This window comes from Hermetia illucens, chromosome 1 (genome assembly GCF_905115235.1).
Source record: "Hermetia illucens chromosome 1, iHerIll2.2.curated.20191125, whole genome shotgun sequence".
In the NCBI taxonomy this organism is placed as follows: Eukaryota; Metazoa; Arthropoda; class Insecta; order Diptera; family Stratiomyidae; genus Hermetia; species Hermetia illucens.
The window spans coordinates 106,885,922-106,904,849 of record NC_051849.1 but is presented as its reverse complement, the minus strand read 5'-3'; the positions used below and the strand labels follow the sequence as shown (position 1 = coordinate 106,904,849).

General features: G+C 39.6%; 1 protein-coding gene across 5 annotated transcripts in view; it reads right to left on the bottom strand.

Moving 5' to 3' along the window:
• The window catches only part of LOC119648706 (flotillin-1), a 32,310-nt gene extending 14,849 nt beyond the window's left edge, over positions 1-17,461 (bottom strand). For 3 of the 5 annotated variants that reach the window (XM_038050517.1, XM_038050532.1, XM_038050540.1), the window contains exons 1-4: positions 17,109-17,461; positions 6,936-7,011; positions 6,525-6,879; positions 6,268-6,279 (exon numbers count right to left, since the gene is read on the bottom strand). In XM_038050517.1, the coding sequence (XP_037906445.1) occupies positions 6,268-6,279; positions 6,525-6,879; positions 6,936-7,011; positions 17,109-17,160 (495 nt within the window). In that variant the 5' untranslated portion in view covers positions 17,161-17,461. The remainder of the gene's footprint in view (positions 1-6,267; positions 6,280-6,524; positions 6,880-6,935; positions 7,012-17,108) is intronic. The other 2 variants (XM_038050548.1, XM_038050524.1) reach the window with 2 other exon arrangements.
• Positions 17,462-18,928: the final 1,467 nt, after the last annotated feature.

The following is an 18,928-nucleotide window of genomic DNA, read 5'->3' as shown; positions in this document are numbered from 1 at the left end:
TCAGAGACGCTAAATAAGAAAAAGGCATAATCTTCGCCAAATCGTATTGGTAAGAGAGAGATCGGTGAGCTTTTGCTATTCTGGTACAACTGCCGGAAGGTCTGGAGTTCCTTACTAAGGCAGACTTAGACCGGATACTGGCAATTGCGCCGTTGATGATAAAGATGGATATTTTCGCAAATTTGTGTGGAGATCTTCGGTTTGTCTATCAAATTTGTCCCCGCTCTTCTCACTGTATAAAGCTAAAGAAACCCCATCTGGTAATATTTCCACTTCTTTATGGAAATTGCTGCAACACCACTTCTCGCAAATGTTCTTTGTCTCCTAAGCGTATCTTTTAAGGAATGCCTTAACTCTTCCCAAATTACTTTGGCCTCAGAACCTGTATGATAGAAATTGTTATTTCGAAACGAATATCGTTCGGTGAGAATTCTCTAAAATAATGTTATAAGTTGTTAGTTATTTTGGTTTCGTTCTGCTATTACGCTATACACGGCTAATGAAAACAGGAGTTTTCCAAGAACCCTAAATACGAGAGAGAGGGAGATCTTCCATTACAAATAATTGATGTGATTATAAAAATGTTTGCGGTGTGTTGGATTTGAGCAAGGGACTTACAGGGTACAAGTTGGATTTCCTAGCCTCTGAGCTACTCCTTCCTTCAATACTATATGTTACAACCTTAATTATATATCTACACATCACTCATATGTCTACACGTATTGTGATTGTATTGCAGCTGTAGAATGAGCGACCGCCAATATCGAATATTGTAAAACAAGTACAGAAGCTATTTGGGACAATTGTTCATGGCTTTGAACGGATTTCCACGGAAACACATTATAATAAAAACGGGAGCGAACACCGGATCCTCATTTTTTAATTACAAAATTACTTTCTCCACTGTGTTAATGGCCGCTGTTGATTCAGACTACCAGTTTATCAGTATGATGTTGGGTTAATGAGAAGATCTGGCGATGCAAACACCTTTGCTAACGGTGTTTTGGCGAAAAAAATCAGGAAAATACTAAAGTATTTAAAAATCTTCCACCTGCTTCTCGAGATTTCCTTTATCGAAAAATTTGATGCGGCCATACCCAGCACGAAGTGTTTCTAATAGCTACGAAGACAAAGTGTTTAATTATAGACTTTCACGGGCGAACCACATTATGGAATGCTGTTTTGGTATCCTTACTTCACGTTCTCGTTTTTTTCGTTCACCTTTTGAATGTAAAGTAAGCACCAATTTCGCAACCTGGACATATTTGATAAATATTTGCTTTCACTTCCCCCAACCAGTGCTCGAAATGGATCTCAAGCTTTTCGGATTCGTGAAAAATTCGTAGAATACTTTAATTCACCGCGTGCGAACATTTGCTGTTGCATTGATTCCTTGTTTCACAAAATCACGATCTCACCAAGCTACGTCTCAGCTTGCGCCCGGCCTAGAGGGGGTTATTCCGTGTGTCGGGTTCGAGAAGTAACTTTTTTCCATTCGAATAGAATATATAATATCTGAGTAAAGTAATTTTCTGATATTCGTTCGGAAAGTACAACATTAAATAGATAAGGTGTTCGCAGGCCTCGAAAACTTGATGGCTTTTAAACGGCTTTAAGAGGGTCATCCCGTGTGTCGGATCCGAGGAATCGAATTTTTTTTGGCACCAATTGCATCTAGATATAGTATAGAATATATGGGCAAAGCGATTTTTTGATATTCGGAGTCGTCCGAAAATTATACATGTGATAAGTCACATGCCAGATTTATGTCGATCGCCGTAATAAAGCTCGTATTTGTCGGCCCGAATGACCTTCGAATGACTTCGCTATGTGTTTCTTGAAGAAATCTAAGGTTCATGGATTAGGTATAGCAGATTAACTGCCTGTTAAGGTTTTATGGCTAAAAATCGCATTTTACTTTTTAAATGCGTTTTTCTCGAAACTGCATGTTGAAAATCGACTGCCACCATAGCCCAAAATCTATCCAGCGAAATTCTTTGAAATTTTATTAATTAATATCTCACCTCAAAGAAATAATAATAACGTTGGCGTAACAATCCATATTGAATCAGGGCTTCAAAGTGTGTTGGAGCACTTCAATCAGGACCGTAACGGTACACCAAAGGATCACAGTACTCTATAGGGGGCTATATGGTCAGCATTGCGCTCGCCCGAGATTAATACCCTGAGTTGACTCAGGTAGTCTGAGTCGACTGGTATCCGACGTCAAATCTCACTGCCACTAGCGAGATTCGCACCATGACCTTTCGTACGACAGCCTTTTTCTCTAACCACGAAGCTATCCGAACACACCTCAAAGAAAGATGAAGTTTATATTGCAAGCGGGAGAGAGTGACCGAGGTAGAAAACCAAAAGTCGGCAGTAGTGAAGCGCGGCATATTAACATATTAAATGTCAATGTAATAATTAAAAAAATTACAGATCCAGTTCGGTTCAATTTAAAATGTCTTTAATTCAATGTTCTTCTGAACCTAGACTCGGACAAATATTCATATAAATTGAAAAGCAAGACAAAAGGAACAAAAGGAAATCCAACACTTCATTTCGAGTGAGGTTATATAATATACACATCTAATGAAAGGGTGGTGGTGGTGGTCAAAGGGTAGTATAGGTCCCAGGGCGAAACGTGGATTGGTACCCACGATGGAGCATAAAACCTGGGAAATGCCTGCTGAACCAACACCAACGACAACGGATTAACGATTTGCGCATTTTCTCATGGAACGTACGCTCCCTGTACAGAGATAAATCTGATGAGCAGCTAGCCGATACCCTGTCCCAATATAGGGCTGATATAACAGCGTTACAAGAGATGCGATGGACAGGGACCGGTTTCCTGGAGAAGAGCAGCTACACCATATATTATAGCGGTCATCCAGTAAACCATGTGCTCGGAGTAGGTTTCTTAGTCAGCCAAAAAATGAAACCTGCTGTTACAGAAGAGACTGCAGAGTCGGAGAAGGATACCTTCTACGAGGCAGTAGAACGAACCCTCGAAGCCTGTCCCAGAAATGATATCAAAATCATACTTGGGGATTTTAACAGCCAAGTAGGGAAGGAGCCCGTATTCAGGCGATACGTTGGCTCCCATAGCTTACACGAAAAAACAAATGATAACGGACTGCGGATTATTCAATTAGCAGGGTCACACGAAATGGTTGTTGGAAGTACCTGGTTTGCGCGGAAAGTGGTCCACAAACATAGGTGGGCCTCTCCAGACGGGACCACTTTCAACCAAATTGACCACGTGTTGATCGAACGCCGCCACCTCTCAGCCTTGATGTCAGAACATATAGGGGGGCCAATATAGACTCGGATCACTATCTCGTTGGCATGGTGCTCCGAGCTCGAATAACAATACCACCTAGAATCCCCTCTGACAATCAGGTGAGAGTGAACACTGAAGCCATCCACACCACAACCCTCCGCGACACCTATAAGAGGGAAATGGATGCCGTAATAACCGCAGTCAACAGAGGACCTGGAAATGAAGCATCAATAAATTATCTTCACAATCACCTGAAGAACGTGGATACGGCCACCAACATACTTAGCCCCAGCCGCAAAAGGAGTCGGAACGGCTGGTTTGACGATGAATGTAAGCTAGCAACGGAACGGAAGAATGCCGCATACCGACTAATGTTGCATTCTCAAAAAACGCGGGCACGCGCAGAGACTTATCACGAACTCCGTCGAGCGGAGAAGCGACTTCACAGACGGAAACAGGAAGCCTTGAAGAACCAACAAGTCTGTGAACTAGAAAAGTACAGGGAGCAACCGCACCAGGCGCGCAAGTTTTACCAACAAGTCAGCAGGATGAAGCCTTATACACCTCGATGCTCATCCTGCCGAGATAAAGAGGAAAATCTGATTTCCGACAGAATGGGCATATTGGAGCGATGGGTTCGGTGAGTTGGAGGTCCCGCCAACTGAAGACGACGGACAAATACTGCCACCACCAAGTTTAGGAGAAACAGTCCGTGCAATTCATCGGCTAAAAAATCATAAGTCGCCAGGAGCCGATGGAATTACAGCCGAATTGGTTAAATATCGAGGCGACCAGTTACACCAAGTGGTTCATCAACTTATGCTCAAGGTATGGGACAGCGAATCAATGCCTGACGATTGGCAACGAGGCATTATCTGTCTCGTACATAAAAAGGGAGATATCACACAGTGCAGTAATTATAGAGGTATCACGTTGCTGAGTACCATCTATAAGATATTCTCCGTTATCTTGATAAGCCGGATAGCCCCATACGCCCACAACATCATTGGCCCATACCAAAGAGGCTTCACTCCGTGCAAATCAGCAGCAGATCAGATTTTCTCTCTGCGGTAAGCGATGGAAAAACTGTTGGAATATGGACAACAGTTGCACCATCTGTTCATCGACTTTAAAGCCGCCCATGATAGCATAGCCGGGGTAAAACTGTACACGCCATGAGAGAATTCGGTATCCCGACGAAACTGATAAGACTGACTAGGCTGACCCTGACCAATGTGCGAGGCCAGATAAAAGCAGCAGGATCACTCTCAAGACCATTCGACATCAACAACGGTCTACGACAAGGGGATGCCCTATCATGCGCCCTCTTTAACCTGGCCCTCGAGAAAGTGATCCGTGATGCTGAGGTAAATGCAAGAGGTACGATCCTCTTCAAGTCCACCCAACTACTGGCCTATGCTGACGATATCGACATCATGTGAAGAACCACCCGAGACGTACAAACTGCCTTCATCAAGATCGAGCAGGCGGCGCGAGATCTTGGGCTGCACATCAATGAAGGCAACACAAAGTGTATGGTGGCAACGTCAGCACCGAAGACAAATCAACCAACATCAAACCGCACTGGTCAAACAGGAAGAATAAGGATAGGAGAATACAACTTTGAGACCGTTGACAATTTCTCCTATCTAGGGTCGAAAATCACAACCGATAACAACTACGATGATGAAATCCGCGCACGGTTGTTGTCAGCCAACAGAGCCTATTTCAGCTTACAAAGACTGTTCCGCTCGAAACGTCTCACCATAGGGTCGAAGCTCTTAATGTTCAAGACTATGATCTTGCCAGTCGTCATATATTCCTCGGAAACTTGGGTTCTTAGCAAGAAAAATTGCGAACTCTTGGCCGCGTTCGAGAGAAGAATCCTCCGAACAACTTTTAGCCCCCTACATGAGGATGGACGATTCCGTAGCCTACACAATGACGAAATCTATGAGCGATACCAGGTTGTGGATAAAATCCGGGTCAATAGGTTACGGTGGGCGGGTCACTTAATCCGTATGGATGAGGATGATACCACCCGGAAATTCTATAAGGGCAATATCAATGGTAGAAAAAGAAGACGAGGCAGACCCTGCCTAAGATGGAGCGATGGCGTAGGTCAGGACGCCAGACAGCTTTTAGGGATATCGAATTGGTGGACCTCGGCGCAAAACCGGGATGTCTGGAGTTCCTTATTAAGGCAGGGCTAGAAGGGATACCGGTTGTTGCGCCGTTGATGATGATGGATGAAAGGTTTCTATCAACTTGACATTAACTGATACAAGTGGATCTTGCTACCCTTTCATGTAATCCTTCTTTCTTATTAAAAATTATAAAATATCAAAAAAATTGCTTTAAAACATGAAATGCATTAATAAACAAATGGCGGAATCCGCATTTAGAAATTATTTTCACACAATTTCCAGAATTGAAAGTGAATAAATATGAGAACCCAACTAAGCATTGGTGTCGCCTACGAGTTTCAAAAATGTGTATTTCAGCCAGCGTTAGGTGTTACCTACAGCTTTTAAGAGTTGATACTTAGCCTTAAATATTTCGAAATATATTCCGCCTTTTCTTTATGCCAACATTGTTATGTCGATACATTAACCGACGAAATAAAAAACGCCATATAAATAACACCAAGCCTTATCAATGCGCTACGAAATTGACTACTACGCCTTTAGAATTACAGTAATGTTACTATGAATATAATGCAAAATGTTGAAATTGGAGAATTTTCGAAAAATAACATCCATTATGGTTGCATGTTAACATTGATTATGACATCTACACATCAAAGAGACATTTTTTTTTTGGTAAATATTGAACTGAAGCAGTAAAACCAAAAAAGGTGACAATAAAAGAAATAATCAATATGAAGTAACAGAAACCTTTACGCACTAGAATGTATGATGATATTAAACATAGAAATGAAAATATAGTCAACCATTTGTAGGAACAAATAAACATACCTTAGAATCACCCTTTTTTTATTAAAATTGATAGCAAAAAGAATCAAAAGGAAAATTGTTCAAATTTATGTCTACTTAGAGAAGAAATAAAGAAATACAATTTTCGAAAATCTGAACCAACTACAACAGAAACATTCTAACAATAAAACGGTTCTCAGACCTTTTAGCTATAATTTGCCAAATGACGTTTTCTTCTAAATCAACTTTATCTTATACTTCTTTTTTTCCTTCCATATAATAATATTTACAGCAATTACCTCTTCATCCCTAATATCCTTCAATGTATACGAAACAACTGTAATGCCCATATTCACTAAGTCGGAGGATGCAACTTCAAATACTTGTTTGCTGAATTTTTTCCGATCTTTATAGATTTCTTCAACTGTCATTGATCCCATGATGGCTCTCTGATGACCTTCCAGCGTAACGAGAGCAATGTGTTGAATTTCAGCTTCGGATTTACCGAGAAACTGTTCGCATGCTGTCAGCAACATATCTTCATTTTGTCCTTGAATTTTCACTTGTGCAATACCAGTCACTGATATCGGAACACCTTGGCTTGTGTAAACACATGGACTTTCAACTTGTAATGTCATTGTGTTCAAAGATATCCTGTAAATACAAAGTCATGAAAAAATTGTAGATTCTAGTGAAAAGAGTAACTGCACCTTTGCACTTGTTGGATGGTTGGCCACACAAACGCTCGACCGCCTGGAACCAAAAGAGGCTTCATGTAGCAGCATCCTGAAAAATACACAGTAAAATACATACTAATTTTAAAAACAAATCCGCAAATAGTTTTTGAAAGAACACAATTCTATTTAACTGCTGACATCAGCCCTAAGACTGTTTTTGGTCTCCTCCTCTCAATTAAAGGGTTATATCTGTTTGGGAGGCTCAAAAGAACGTTTATTCGAGATTGTTCTGTGAGTATATGTTTAAACTATAACTCACTACCAATATACCAATCAATTAAGCAACTCTTCAAGAGTAAGAAAAAAATTTATTATTGGCAAGTGTGTACAAAATGGCGGCTATATGACCGCGTAAACAATACAAAATTCTTCCTCCCGATTCCAAAAACAAGGTTTCGAGCAAAATATAATAATAACATATATGATTGCCATTCACCCCCTTTCGTACACGACCCTCCGATATCTACTTCAATTCCTTCCTGAGAGCCCAACACTGTCCTCAACTGTTCTGCGCCGAGTGGAGATGAAGCGGAGATCTAAACTCCGCGCACGGTTCCAACATAACCCGCAGGTTTAGCGGAAATTAACTTTGTCTCTATCGATCAAGCTTTTGAGTTGTTCCTTGATGCTGTTCACGATTATTTTAGCTATTATCTTTGCCTTGCTATTACCCCTCTAATTGTATTTAAGACCTGCCTTCCCTTTTTCGGAAACTTAACAAACATCCCCGTCTTTCACTGCCTGAGAAAGCTCTCGGATTCCCAGGAAGGGTATAAGAGGGAAAGGTATAAGAGGAAGTAGAAAGGTGACCCCCACTGTTGCTCGAAAGCTCCAAGATTTCGTTAACTAATATATGCGTCGTGTCGCCGGGGTACTCTGGCCCATGAACAATACTCTGACTCTTTGAGTACTCTGGCAATAACAAATGAGAAACTTCCCCGGCGTATGCGCCAAATACTTGTCATTGTGTTGATCAGAAGGCGTAAGTAGCAGTGAATAGGCCACATATTAAGTAATAGAAGAAGAACGAAAGTATGCCGGGGGAGCGGATAGCCGGCAAGGGATGGAAGCTGAGGCGTATTGCCAGAGAACAGTAGCGAAGTCCGTAGGTATAGTTGACGTGCTATGCCCCACGTAGCGGTTTTATGTGATCCAATATGGATTGTTGTGCCAACGATTATTATTCTAATACATCCAGGGAGTAAAAGCTGGGCTGAAAAGTTCGTTGGCGCTATTAGTATTAAATCCGTGCGATCTTTAGTTAACCCTAACCTTCAAAGGACACGTATATGAATTTGACAGCTGTTGGAATATTCGTTTGTGGGATAGAACATTTTAAGTGAAGCAACTTTTGCTAGTTTGAAGAAAAGCATTGCCCTTTGGCGAAAAAAAATTGTCTGGAAGCCACGGCGTTTGGAGAATGAAATCGCGAAAAACTGGCCCCATTTGAAGAAAAAGAAAATGCTGTTTCATCAAGACAATGTACCGTGTCACAAATTAATGAAAACGTTGGCAAAATTGCAGGAATTGGGCTCCGAATTGCTTCCGCATCCACCGTATTCTCCAGATTTTACCAACAGCGACTTTTTTCCTGTTCTCAAACAAGAGAACATCATCATCATCAACAGCGCAACAACCGGTATCCGGTCTAGGCCTGCCTTAATAAGCAACTCCAGACATCCTGGTTTTGCGCCGAGGTCCACCAATTCGATATCCCTAAAAGCTGTCTGGCGTCCTGACCTACGCCATAGCTCCATCTTAAGCAGGGTCTGCCTCGTCTTCTTTTTCTACCATAGATATTGCCCTTATACACTTTCCGGGTGGTATCATCCTCATCCATACGGATTAAGTGACCCGCCCACCGTAACCTATTGAGCCGGATTTTGTCAACAACCGGACGGTCACGGTATCGCTCATAGATTTCGTCATTGTGTAGGCTACGGAATCGTCCATCCTCATCAAGGGGGCTAAAAATTGTTCGGAGGATTCTTCTCTCGAACGCGGCCAAGAGTTCGCAATTTTTCTTGCTAAGAACCCAAGTTTCCGAGGAATACAAGAAGACTGGCAAGATCATAGTCTTGTACAGTAAGAGCTTTGACCCTATGGTGAGACGTTTCCAGCGGAATAGTCTTTGTAAGCTGAAATAGGCTCTGTTGGCTAACAACAACCGTGCGTGGATTTCATCATCGTAGCTGTTATCGGTTGTGATTTTCGACCCTAGATAGGAGAAAACAAGAGAACGCTCGCTGGAAAGAAAATCAGCGCAGATGAAAAAAAAAAATTGTGTAATCGCTTAGAAATAAAAGGAATACAAAACAATAGAATTTATAATTTTGTTTTGCTAACCAATTTCTTATTTCGATCCAATAGGTTCAATATTAACTTCAATTTCAATGTCTCAATTCATTGTACCTAACATAGTTGCCTAAAGAGAAGCGAAAATCTGCTGCAATGTATTGCATAAAAAGGAAGGGTAGACTCGAAAATGGGTTATCAACATTTTACGTTTTATCTATCGGCTAATATCCAGATTCCAGTTTCGCCTCACTCTCCGCAATCTTAATCAAAACTCCCCACTTCAGTGTTCCAAAGTGTCTGTCATGATTCGTCATCGCAGAAAATAAAATTCTTCCCACTCGGCATGCACACTTAATTCTCAATCGGTTTGTAGCCGCTCATAAACATTCTATATATAGCGGCAAAGCATGATATCCATGGACAAACAACTCCATTTCAATATGAAACCGAAAATTGTGTAGGTTAGAGCAAGGGATATCGTTCAACTGAAAACATTTGTAGGTTTGGCAATTTGAATGCAAAAAAGGAGGAACTTGAACGTAAAAAACCCTCCTCCGTGTCAGTTGAGTCTAGACTACATGAACACACGAAATGTAATCCTGGCGACAGTAGGCCAGTTATTACCCCCCCTAAAAATCAACAAAACATTAGAGTCATTCGTTGTATACTCAAAGTTGCTGAAGTGTTTACACACAGACATGAGTTTTCCCATTTATTTTGCGACAACCTTACGGAAGTTTCAGTGGATTGCAATTTAACTTTATAAGAGCCAAACATGGCCAATGTTAATATTTTTAACTCAATTTCCAAAAAAATAGTTTTTGGCAGGTTTTAAATACAAGACCCAATACATGATGAATAGATTCACGATATTTAATGTGAAGTCATCCTAGACTTCAATTCAAGGTATTCTTCTGTTATAAGTTTTAAATACTATTCACATTCCTTCAAATGGACTGAGCTGTGTAAAACCGAATATGCTCGCATGCTCGATGCTAGCACATATTGCAAAGCAGTACTGAATATTATCAAAGTAAACCAATGATATTGAAATCGAACTCTTTCAGAGAATTTCCATTATATAGAAATTATAGTAAATGGAATAAATTACTATAATTACTATACCTTATAAATTAGTTGGTAAAGTGGTAGAAAGAGGGCGTAACTAAAACAATCGACTCAGACGTTTGTTGTTTCTGATAGTGAAAATGAATAAAGGGAGAAAACGTAATCTCACGAAATAACTACAGGACCTGTGCGTTCGGATGAATATTTAACAAATAAAAACCTTCATGTTTCTCAAGACCCTGAGATAAGCATAAGTGATCCAACCGCAATACATGCTGAAGAGAATCGGGGCCAGCAACCCTTGATATCGCCTCAGTATATGTTTATGGCTAGCAACTCCTACAACTGCAAAAGAGTAAAGCGAACCTATATAAAAAAGTCAAGGCGTACAAACACTCGAGAGAAACTACTGAAAAGGTCTATGTAAATCGCTTACACAGCAGTCTACTACTTAATGTAAAAGTCTAGAACGTATGGCTCAGTTCATTATAAAATCTTGTCAATGCATCAATCTCCCAAGCAAAGCCCAATAATTATGGTGGAATAAGAAACTTAGGGAGACATTTCGCAGGAATAGACTTAGAACATCCTTTAATATAAGAAATAAACCTTCGATACATTCCTGGTCCTTACAGGTGCTTTCAATGATGAAGGCGATTGTGGACAAAGCAGTTTAAGCACTTTTTGTCCAAAATTAAAGTCCTTACGTGTGGCCTGCCATCAAACAAATATTATCCTTTTTCTCTTCTTTAGAGTTTTTCGCTCAGGTAGTCTTCCTCAGTGAGCGGAATTGTTAAGAGGCGGTGGATCATGGTGCCATAAGCAGCCATTTTGTGTTGGTAGCTGTGGAACGAAGTGGCCGGGATGGTGCGTTGAGTGCTGGTCGGTTTCCTGAAAATAGAAAAGGTAACTTGTCCATTTTGACGTTTGATTGTCAAATCATCCCGGCCACTTCGTTCCACAGCTACCAACACAAAATGGCTGCTTATGGCACCATGATCCACCGCCTCTTAACAATTCCGCTCACTGAGGAAGACTACCTGAGCGAAAAACTCTATATCTTGGACACGGCTATGAAGAAACGGGTACCCCAGCGCCACCATAGAAACAATGATTAAGAAACACACCCGAAGGTTAGAAACGTAGTAATCTTACTACACTCTATAGCCAACAATCAACCTTAACTGCTCAGAAAAGATCAAGTGTCACCTTCTCAAACTTGTCCAAACACATACAAAGGACATTGAAAAGGTTTGACATACAGCTGGTAGGATCAAGCCGTATCTACCAGCTAAAAACCCAGCTGGCGGGGGAAAAAGATCCAAAAACGGTGGAAGAGATGAGCGGCATCTATAAAATCGCCTGCTCGGATTGCCCGAAGGTATATATCGGGCAGACAAAAAGATTGGCAACCACTAGATTTAGGGAGCACATGAAGGAGGCAGAGCTGGCTGTAAAGCACTCCCGAAAACCCACTAAATCTATGGGTGGCAAAACATATGGTCGAATGCGGCCATAAAGTAAGCGCTGATGACTTGAAAGTCCTAAAGCAAGTAGAAAGACTAACCAACTGGATGCTTACGAAAGCTGGTTCATCAACAAACAACCGGTTGACACTAGGTTGAACTCAGATTTGGGTAACTGCTATTCCCCATTGTTTAGAAAACTCTTAAAGTAAAATAATCTCGTCTTGTTTTAGGATTGATAAATTAGCTATTAGGAAGTGAATTAAATATTCTTTTTCAGGACCTAGATATAAGTTTTAAGATACATTAGCTATTAGGTAGTTAAATTAAATATTTATTTTCTTTTTCAGGACCTAGATATAAGTTTTTAGTCGTATTATAATATCATAGTATAGAGTAGTATAAATAGAACGATAATGTCTATAGATTAGCAAACTTTGTTTGCACTGATGAAGGGAACAAGTGGTTCCCGAAATATCGGTATTTGCAAGAATAAATACCCACACCAACGAAAAAAAGAAAACAACAAGTTTTATTATTTCAATTAATTAATCGTTGGAAACACCGCATAATTTCACTCTGAAATATTCATCGTTGCTTGATGCGTCATTGGTGAGCGTATAGTGGCTACGATTGGTACTGACATCGAATCCCCATTTGCATGATAGTTTCAAGTGTTCCCCTTAATCACAGACTTCCTTTCGAATAAATCTAAGTCATTGTATAAAGCTGGTTCCTAGTGAGGGTTTGGAGATGACTGCTGATCACTAGCTGAAGATTTTGCAGCCATATCTTCAGCAGACTGCTTTAACCACGTTTTCCATTTACGAAATTGAATGAAACCTGACGTCTTCCACAAGTCTATTGGCAACTACACATAATATAGGAGCCGAAAAAAGGATGATTCCCTAACTTTCGTCATTGTTACCGAATTAATAAAAAAATGTAAACAATGATAAAAAAAAGTCTCCCTATTAATGCCAGATAGAAAAAAAAACTCGATTTTGTTCACTGGACGATGAATTCTGACTCGACCCATAGTTCGCAAGCAGGTGTTGTCAGAGCCCACATCCTTATATGGAATCTTTTAATCAAGATCCTTCAGAATCGGCTCCCATGCGGTAGCCGTCAGCAAAAGTCCGACATTCAATTCCCGTCTGATACTACAAAGAAATTTTAAAAAGACAATCAGAAGTGATCCCTGCTTACTATTCGCATTCAAAATACTTAGGATTAGCTGGAGCCGTTATCATAAGAAGTGAATTATAAATATACATTTTGGTTCACATTTAACAAAACATACTTGGTTGAATTTAATTTTTTACATGTAAAAAAAATTTCCCGATCATTTTGCTGTAAAGCTTTAAATAGGGCCTGAACCTGTACTTAGAGATTCTTTGAATCTCTTTACGGATGTGTCGAAAATCAAGTCTAAGAGTGTACATGCTAGTTCGTCGAACACCAAGAATACACATCATAAGATTGGTGGAACTCTGATAAATTCAGTCACATTGCGATTTTAAGCAATGATATCGAGGATGGAGTGGCATAACAAACCCAGGCAAAGTCAACTACCAAACCTCTACAAGTCCTTAGAAAAAAATTGGAGTTGTGGTAGCGCCACTAACTGCTTCATAAAATAAAAGTGTTTATTCAAATGAATTTTCATTAATTGATGGAAACTATATTATTAAAGCAAGTTGAAATGAATAAGAAAGTCAATTAACAATAACTATTTACTAAAATATTTAAAAAGGAACACCCACGCTTATTCGCTATTTAGCTTGCTCCGAAAATTAGATTGGACCAGACTAATCGTTGAGAAATCCTTGATAGAAAGGCAAAGAAAGCCACGGCAGTAAACAACTAGCGTAAGATAGGCGTTAGTTAACCATGCTCATCTATGCTAACTGTGATTTAAACGTAGAATAGAAAAAATACTGGAGATCTCCGAGAATAGTTGCGGAAGTACTCGTTCATGTCGGAAATGATATCCTCCCTATTGGGGGTTTTATTCAAAATTTCCCCTGATAACTTTTCCGCTTTGCTGCGAACGCATTGAATTAAAGGATTCAAAAAAAAAAACAAAAAAAAAATGTAAAAAAAAATCGGCGTGAGGATCAACTTCATATTTTATTCTTCGACACCCCTTTATTATTTGACAAGCGGCGGTGACTATTTTTCTTTTTTCACGATCTGATCTTTGACCGTAGTCCATCTTTCTTCTTAACTGTTTCGTTACCTAAATTCCTTACATACTGGTACATATATTATTTTCCTGATTTCTCATACGCATCAATTAATGCCTTTTCTTCTGCAGAAAATGCTTTCGCTGTTTCCGTAATTGTTTCGTTATCTCGAATGTTATCAACGCACAAGCAAAATTGAACTGGCCAAAAAGCATTCGGAAACCTATTTCTACATGTACCAGGTAAATGCGAAAATACCCGGAAATTTCCGCTGTTTGTAGGGTAGGAATATCCACTTTGAAAATGAGGAAAATACGTCGAGAATCTTCTTTACAAATGCGGGATACAACATGTGCATATAAATTCCCTCCGGAAAAAATTGAATTCAAAGAAAAACACAACTTGAATTACTTTGGGAATTCACGCACAATAATGCTAGTTTGTATGTTAATGACATTCAAAAAGTTTAGAATATGAAAAAAAAGTTAAATCTGAAAACTATATATTTTAAATTATATTATTTTACGAATTTAAATTATATTATTTTACGAATTAGAAGTTTCCTTTCGTGTCTCTATAAATTTTGCGACACCCATTTTTGTGAAAAAAAAGTCCAAATAAACGAACGAGTGGAATTTCACTTACATTCACGGAAAAATCGTTAATTCAACTCATTTATCCACCCAAAAATTGGCATATCCTCAAAAAATGATGTGGCCCTATAAATATGGGACACAGTGTATATGAAAGCATCATATTAATGTGATCTAGTCTCTTGGCGACTCTTCTTTACAACAGATTTTCAGAATTAGTTGGAAGACGTTGCGAGAACTGTTTAGTTAGTTTTGTTGCTATCTATCGAATTTTTAACTTCTTAATAAGTTGTAAACATTGCTACCTTATTTACCTGTTAACTCTTCTCCCTAACTCCTCCCGTAGTTTCCCATCCTTACTTCACTTTAAGTAGCTTCTAAAATTATTCGTCTACTGTTCATCACTGTACATCATCCGGTTCGCGTGAGTTGCAAAATGCGTGAGTAAGGAGTCAAAATGTACGCACTTAAAGTGAGACAGGACTCATTTTCGGAAACTACCCAAACTAAAAATCCGAGAAAATTCGCGCTTGCGCGAAATCTAGGCCTCAAAATATGTCCCATTCCGATATCTGCTCAAATAAACTTACTAATAGTATATTACTAACTTTTAGAAATTTACTGAAAAACCCCCCTTAAATTCATCCTAGGACTACCCGCATAGAGGACAATATTTCGTATATGCATGCTAAATTTCATGGAAATCTAGCCATTAACGCCAAAGTTATAACAGTTCAAACTTATCAATTTCGTGCGAATTAACAGCATCCCAAGCCATACAAATAAGATGCTGACGTCATAATTAACGAGAATAATTGATGTTCAGACCAATATTGGTAAGTGAATTCTCGTTAGCGTGAATTACATGACCACACCATCGAAAACGCCTCTCTCGTAGTTTTTCCACGATCGGTGCAACCCCATATCGATCGCGGATATTCTCATTTCAGACATGATCAAAGCATGTCACGTCACCACTACAATGCAACATCTTCGTTTCCATTATCGCAAGACGCCGTTCATTGTCTTTTATAGTCGGCCAACACTCAGAACTATAGAGAGCGGCAGACGGACGACATTGCAGTAAATTTTAGATTTGGGACGTGCGCTGATACGTCAATCACAATGAACACCAATTGTGGAATGCAACTTCATCCAGGTTGCGTTAATCCGTGAAGCAATTCCATTATGAAGTTCTCCATTGACTGATAGCATTGACTCAGATATTTAAATCGCTGAGTTCTGGCAATGGCAGTAACCTGCCCAGAACTGAACGATTTAAATATCTCGGGTCAATGCTATCAGCCAATGGAGAACTACATTATGCTCCACACATAGGGGAACACAAAACCTTTTATATCTGAGGCGTCAAGTTTCCGGTTTCCCGACTTGTTTATATTCAATTTGAAAAATAAATCCATTCTAATTATAAAGCCGGAAACATTTTCAACGGACGCTGCGCCTCTCAAGTTCTCTCTCTTAAGATTTTTTATCTGAAAATCGAGAAAACAACTATCGAACACAAGAAAACCCTCACTTAATAATATGCTGTTGGATTCCATTTTACATTATTCACTATACATAAGAACACTTAATTTCTTTTATTCAAATCGTATTTGTCTGGCGCTGCTATTGCATATATCTTCTATTACCCAGTTTGATTGTATTTCTTATCCAAAAGCGAATAAATCAGAAACAATTGAACGCGCCATTCTGAACTGTGCAAAATGCGAAGAATTTAAGCACACGAGACTCACTCTCAATGCTGGCAATGATAAGCTTCACGATTGCTTCGTCAGCGAATGCACAATTTCAAACACTCCAGAGGATTGTTCCCCCTTTATTTTTCTCTTGTATTTGCTAATTGGGGTCTTAATTGACCCGTTAACTAAGTGTGTCGATTAGTCATCGAATCGGTCGCTCGGTCGTCACGATGAATCCCCATCTACAAAAAAGCGCCACTTCCCTCAAAATCAATGAAAAATTGTAACATTTGTTCTAATAATGGCAATAGACTTCCTCCCACCTCCCACCCACACCGACCAGACTCCCTAACCACAAGTTTCTCATCGCTGCTTCACGGAAGTCCTTTCATCATATTGTCGGCTTTTAATTCATTGAGGACAGGATGCAGGCGTCATATACATGTAGAAAGCCTAAGGACGATTGCTTTGATATTGATTATGTGTATGAGAATATTTTTAGAAATGTCCATTTCATTTGTAAAGGGTTTCAGTCTTTTTTGTGTTTTAAAGTGCAAGGATCAGCTTCGTTCAACTAATAGTGAGACAGAAATCAAAAGGCGGCACTCGCGGCTTGCCCTTGCCACCCCAGATACAGATTAAAGGTCAGCCCGGTCAGAGCAGACATTCTTTGCGATGACATCATTTCACACATGCATAGTATATTGTTGTTGCTCAATAAAATGTGTATATTAATTGCTACTATGGCGGAATGCAGACCTGTGCAGCGACAGGCGGGGGTAAAAAATTCTATCACCATTTGACTAATTACGGAAAGTCTCTAACTCACCTGAAACAACGAGGGCCTCGTTGGGACCGCAAGTAACAAAACCCCAAGCCATGTTTTCTGCGAAACTCAGCCAAACACTTCACTACCCCAAAAACCAATCGGGGCGCCAATCATCCAAAAATGATAAGAATAAACTCAAGAATACTCCACTTCACTAAAATAGCCACTCAGAACATATATTTGCACTGAATCCCGTATTTAAGGAGTCGAACACGAAGTCGAGCTAGCTTTATTGTGATTTTGAACAATAAGTCCTTTGATTTCAGACGGCCCGGTCGGAAGGAAAATAGGAAAATCGCCGACTATTTTCCTCAACAAATCGCCATTAATTCCTGTTTTGACATCTGCGCATTGTAAACATAGAGACGGGTTGCCGTTGAAATTAATTGTAAGCGAAACTAGTACATTTTATTAAAACTATGAGAGATGGCTATGCAGTGCGAGAAAGGCGCGAAATGGAATGCGTTACGTCCTTCCTCTCGCTTTTTTATTCTTTTATTTTTCCCACATTCCAGAGAACTGTCCTCGAAATCTTAATTGCATAGACAACAGAATATTTATTTTGAAATACGTATTTGCACTAAAACAGAAGGAGAACTTGTTAGCACTGATGAAGGGAACAAGTGATTCCCGAAATATCGGTATTTGCAAGAATAAATTATCCACACCAACGAAAAAGAAACAACATTTTTTTTTATTATTTCAGAAGAAGATATGTGTAAAGTAGAGGTGCGCAAAATATTTTCTTAGTAGATAATGTGATATCATATCTATTTTTTAATTTTGTTTGGTGATATTACAAAGTAATATTACAAAGTAATATCACAAGCACCAACTTTCATCACCTTAGCAGGGCATATGATGTTATATCATCAACATTAAACATTAACGTTCAGCAGCCCATATGAGCAAATATTACATATTACTAGAATAATTTGGCATGCATTTATTACATTCAAAACGTAAAGGATACGACAGCGCCAAATAAGTATCATTGAAAAAGGAATGCTCATGCAAAAGGAGAAAAAAAACAGATCCCATAAAGACATAAGATAATGGACAGTACAATATTTTCATATGCAAAGATTAGGGGATCAAGATTTTTGCGAACGAGCATTACTTTACTTAAATGTTATGTTTGCTTGGCATAATTAAATTTTGCCTATCACACTCAAAATCAAAATCACCTTTTCACATCATAGCTGGCCGAGGGTACAGATTCGCAACTCATGGTCGATATCAGCACTCGATAGTCGCCACGGTCGCTTGTATGATACTAGGAAATATTCCGTAGACCAATGTCACATTTATTCTAAGACGTAACATTACAATCTACAACTAAAAGCCAAGAATCTGCATTCCCATATGCGCATGCCCCCGAAATCATTTGCTAATCCAAAGCTAGCAGCCCAAAACCAGCCCGAAGCAAACCTAAAGGAAGCTCAAAGCCAACCCAAAAACAATCCAAAAACCAGTCCAAAACCAGGCCGAAGCCAACCTAAAGCAAATCCAAAGCTAGTCCGAAACCAGTCTGAAAGTCAGCCCGATGCCAGCCCGTTGCCAACCGAAAATAAGCCCAAAGACAGCCCGACACCTGGCGTCGGTGACGACAACTGCCGCCGCGACTTATACTATGAGGAGCGCTAATGTTAGGTGATGTTATATTACAACATTATTTTTGTAATGCAATGATGTTAAGTAATGCGATGGTGCTTGGTAATGCGGTGATGCTTCCTGATGCGGCAATGGTAGATGATGTTGTAATGTTTGGATCACGCTCGGTGATGGTAATGTAATATCATACTTTAAGGTGATATCAC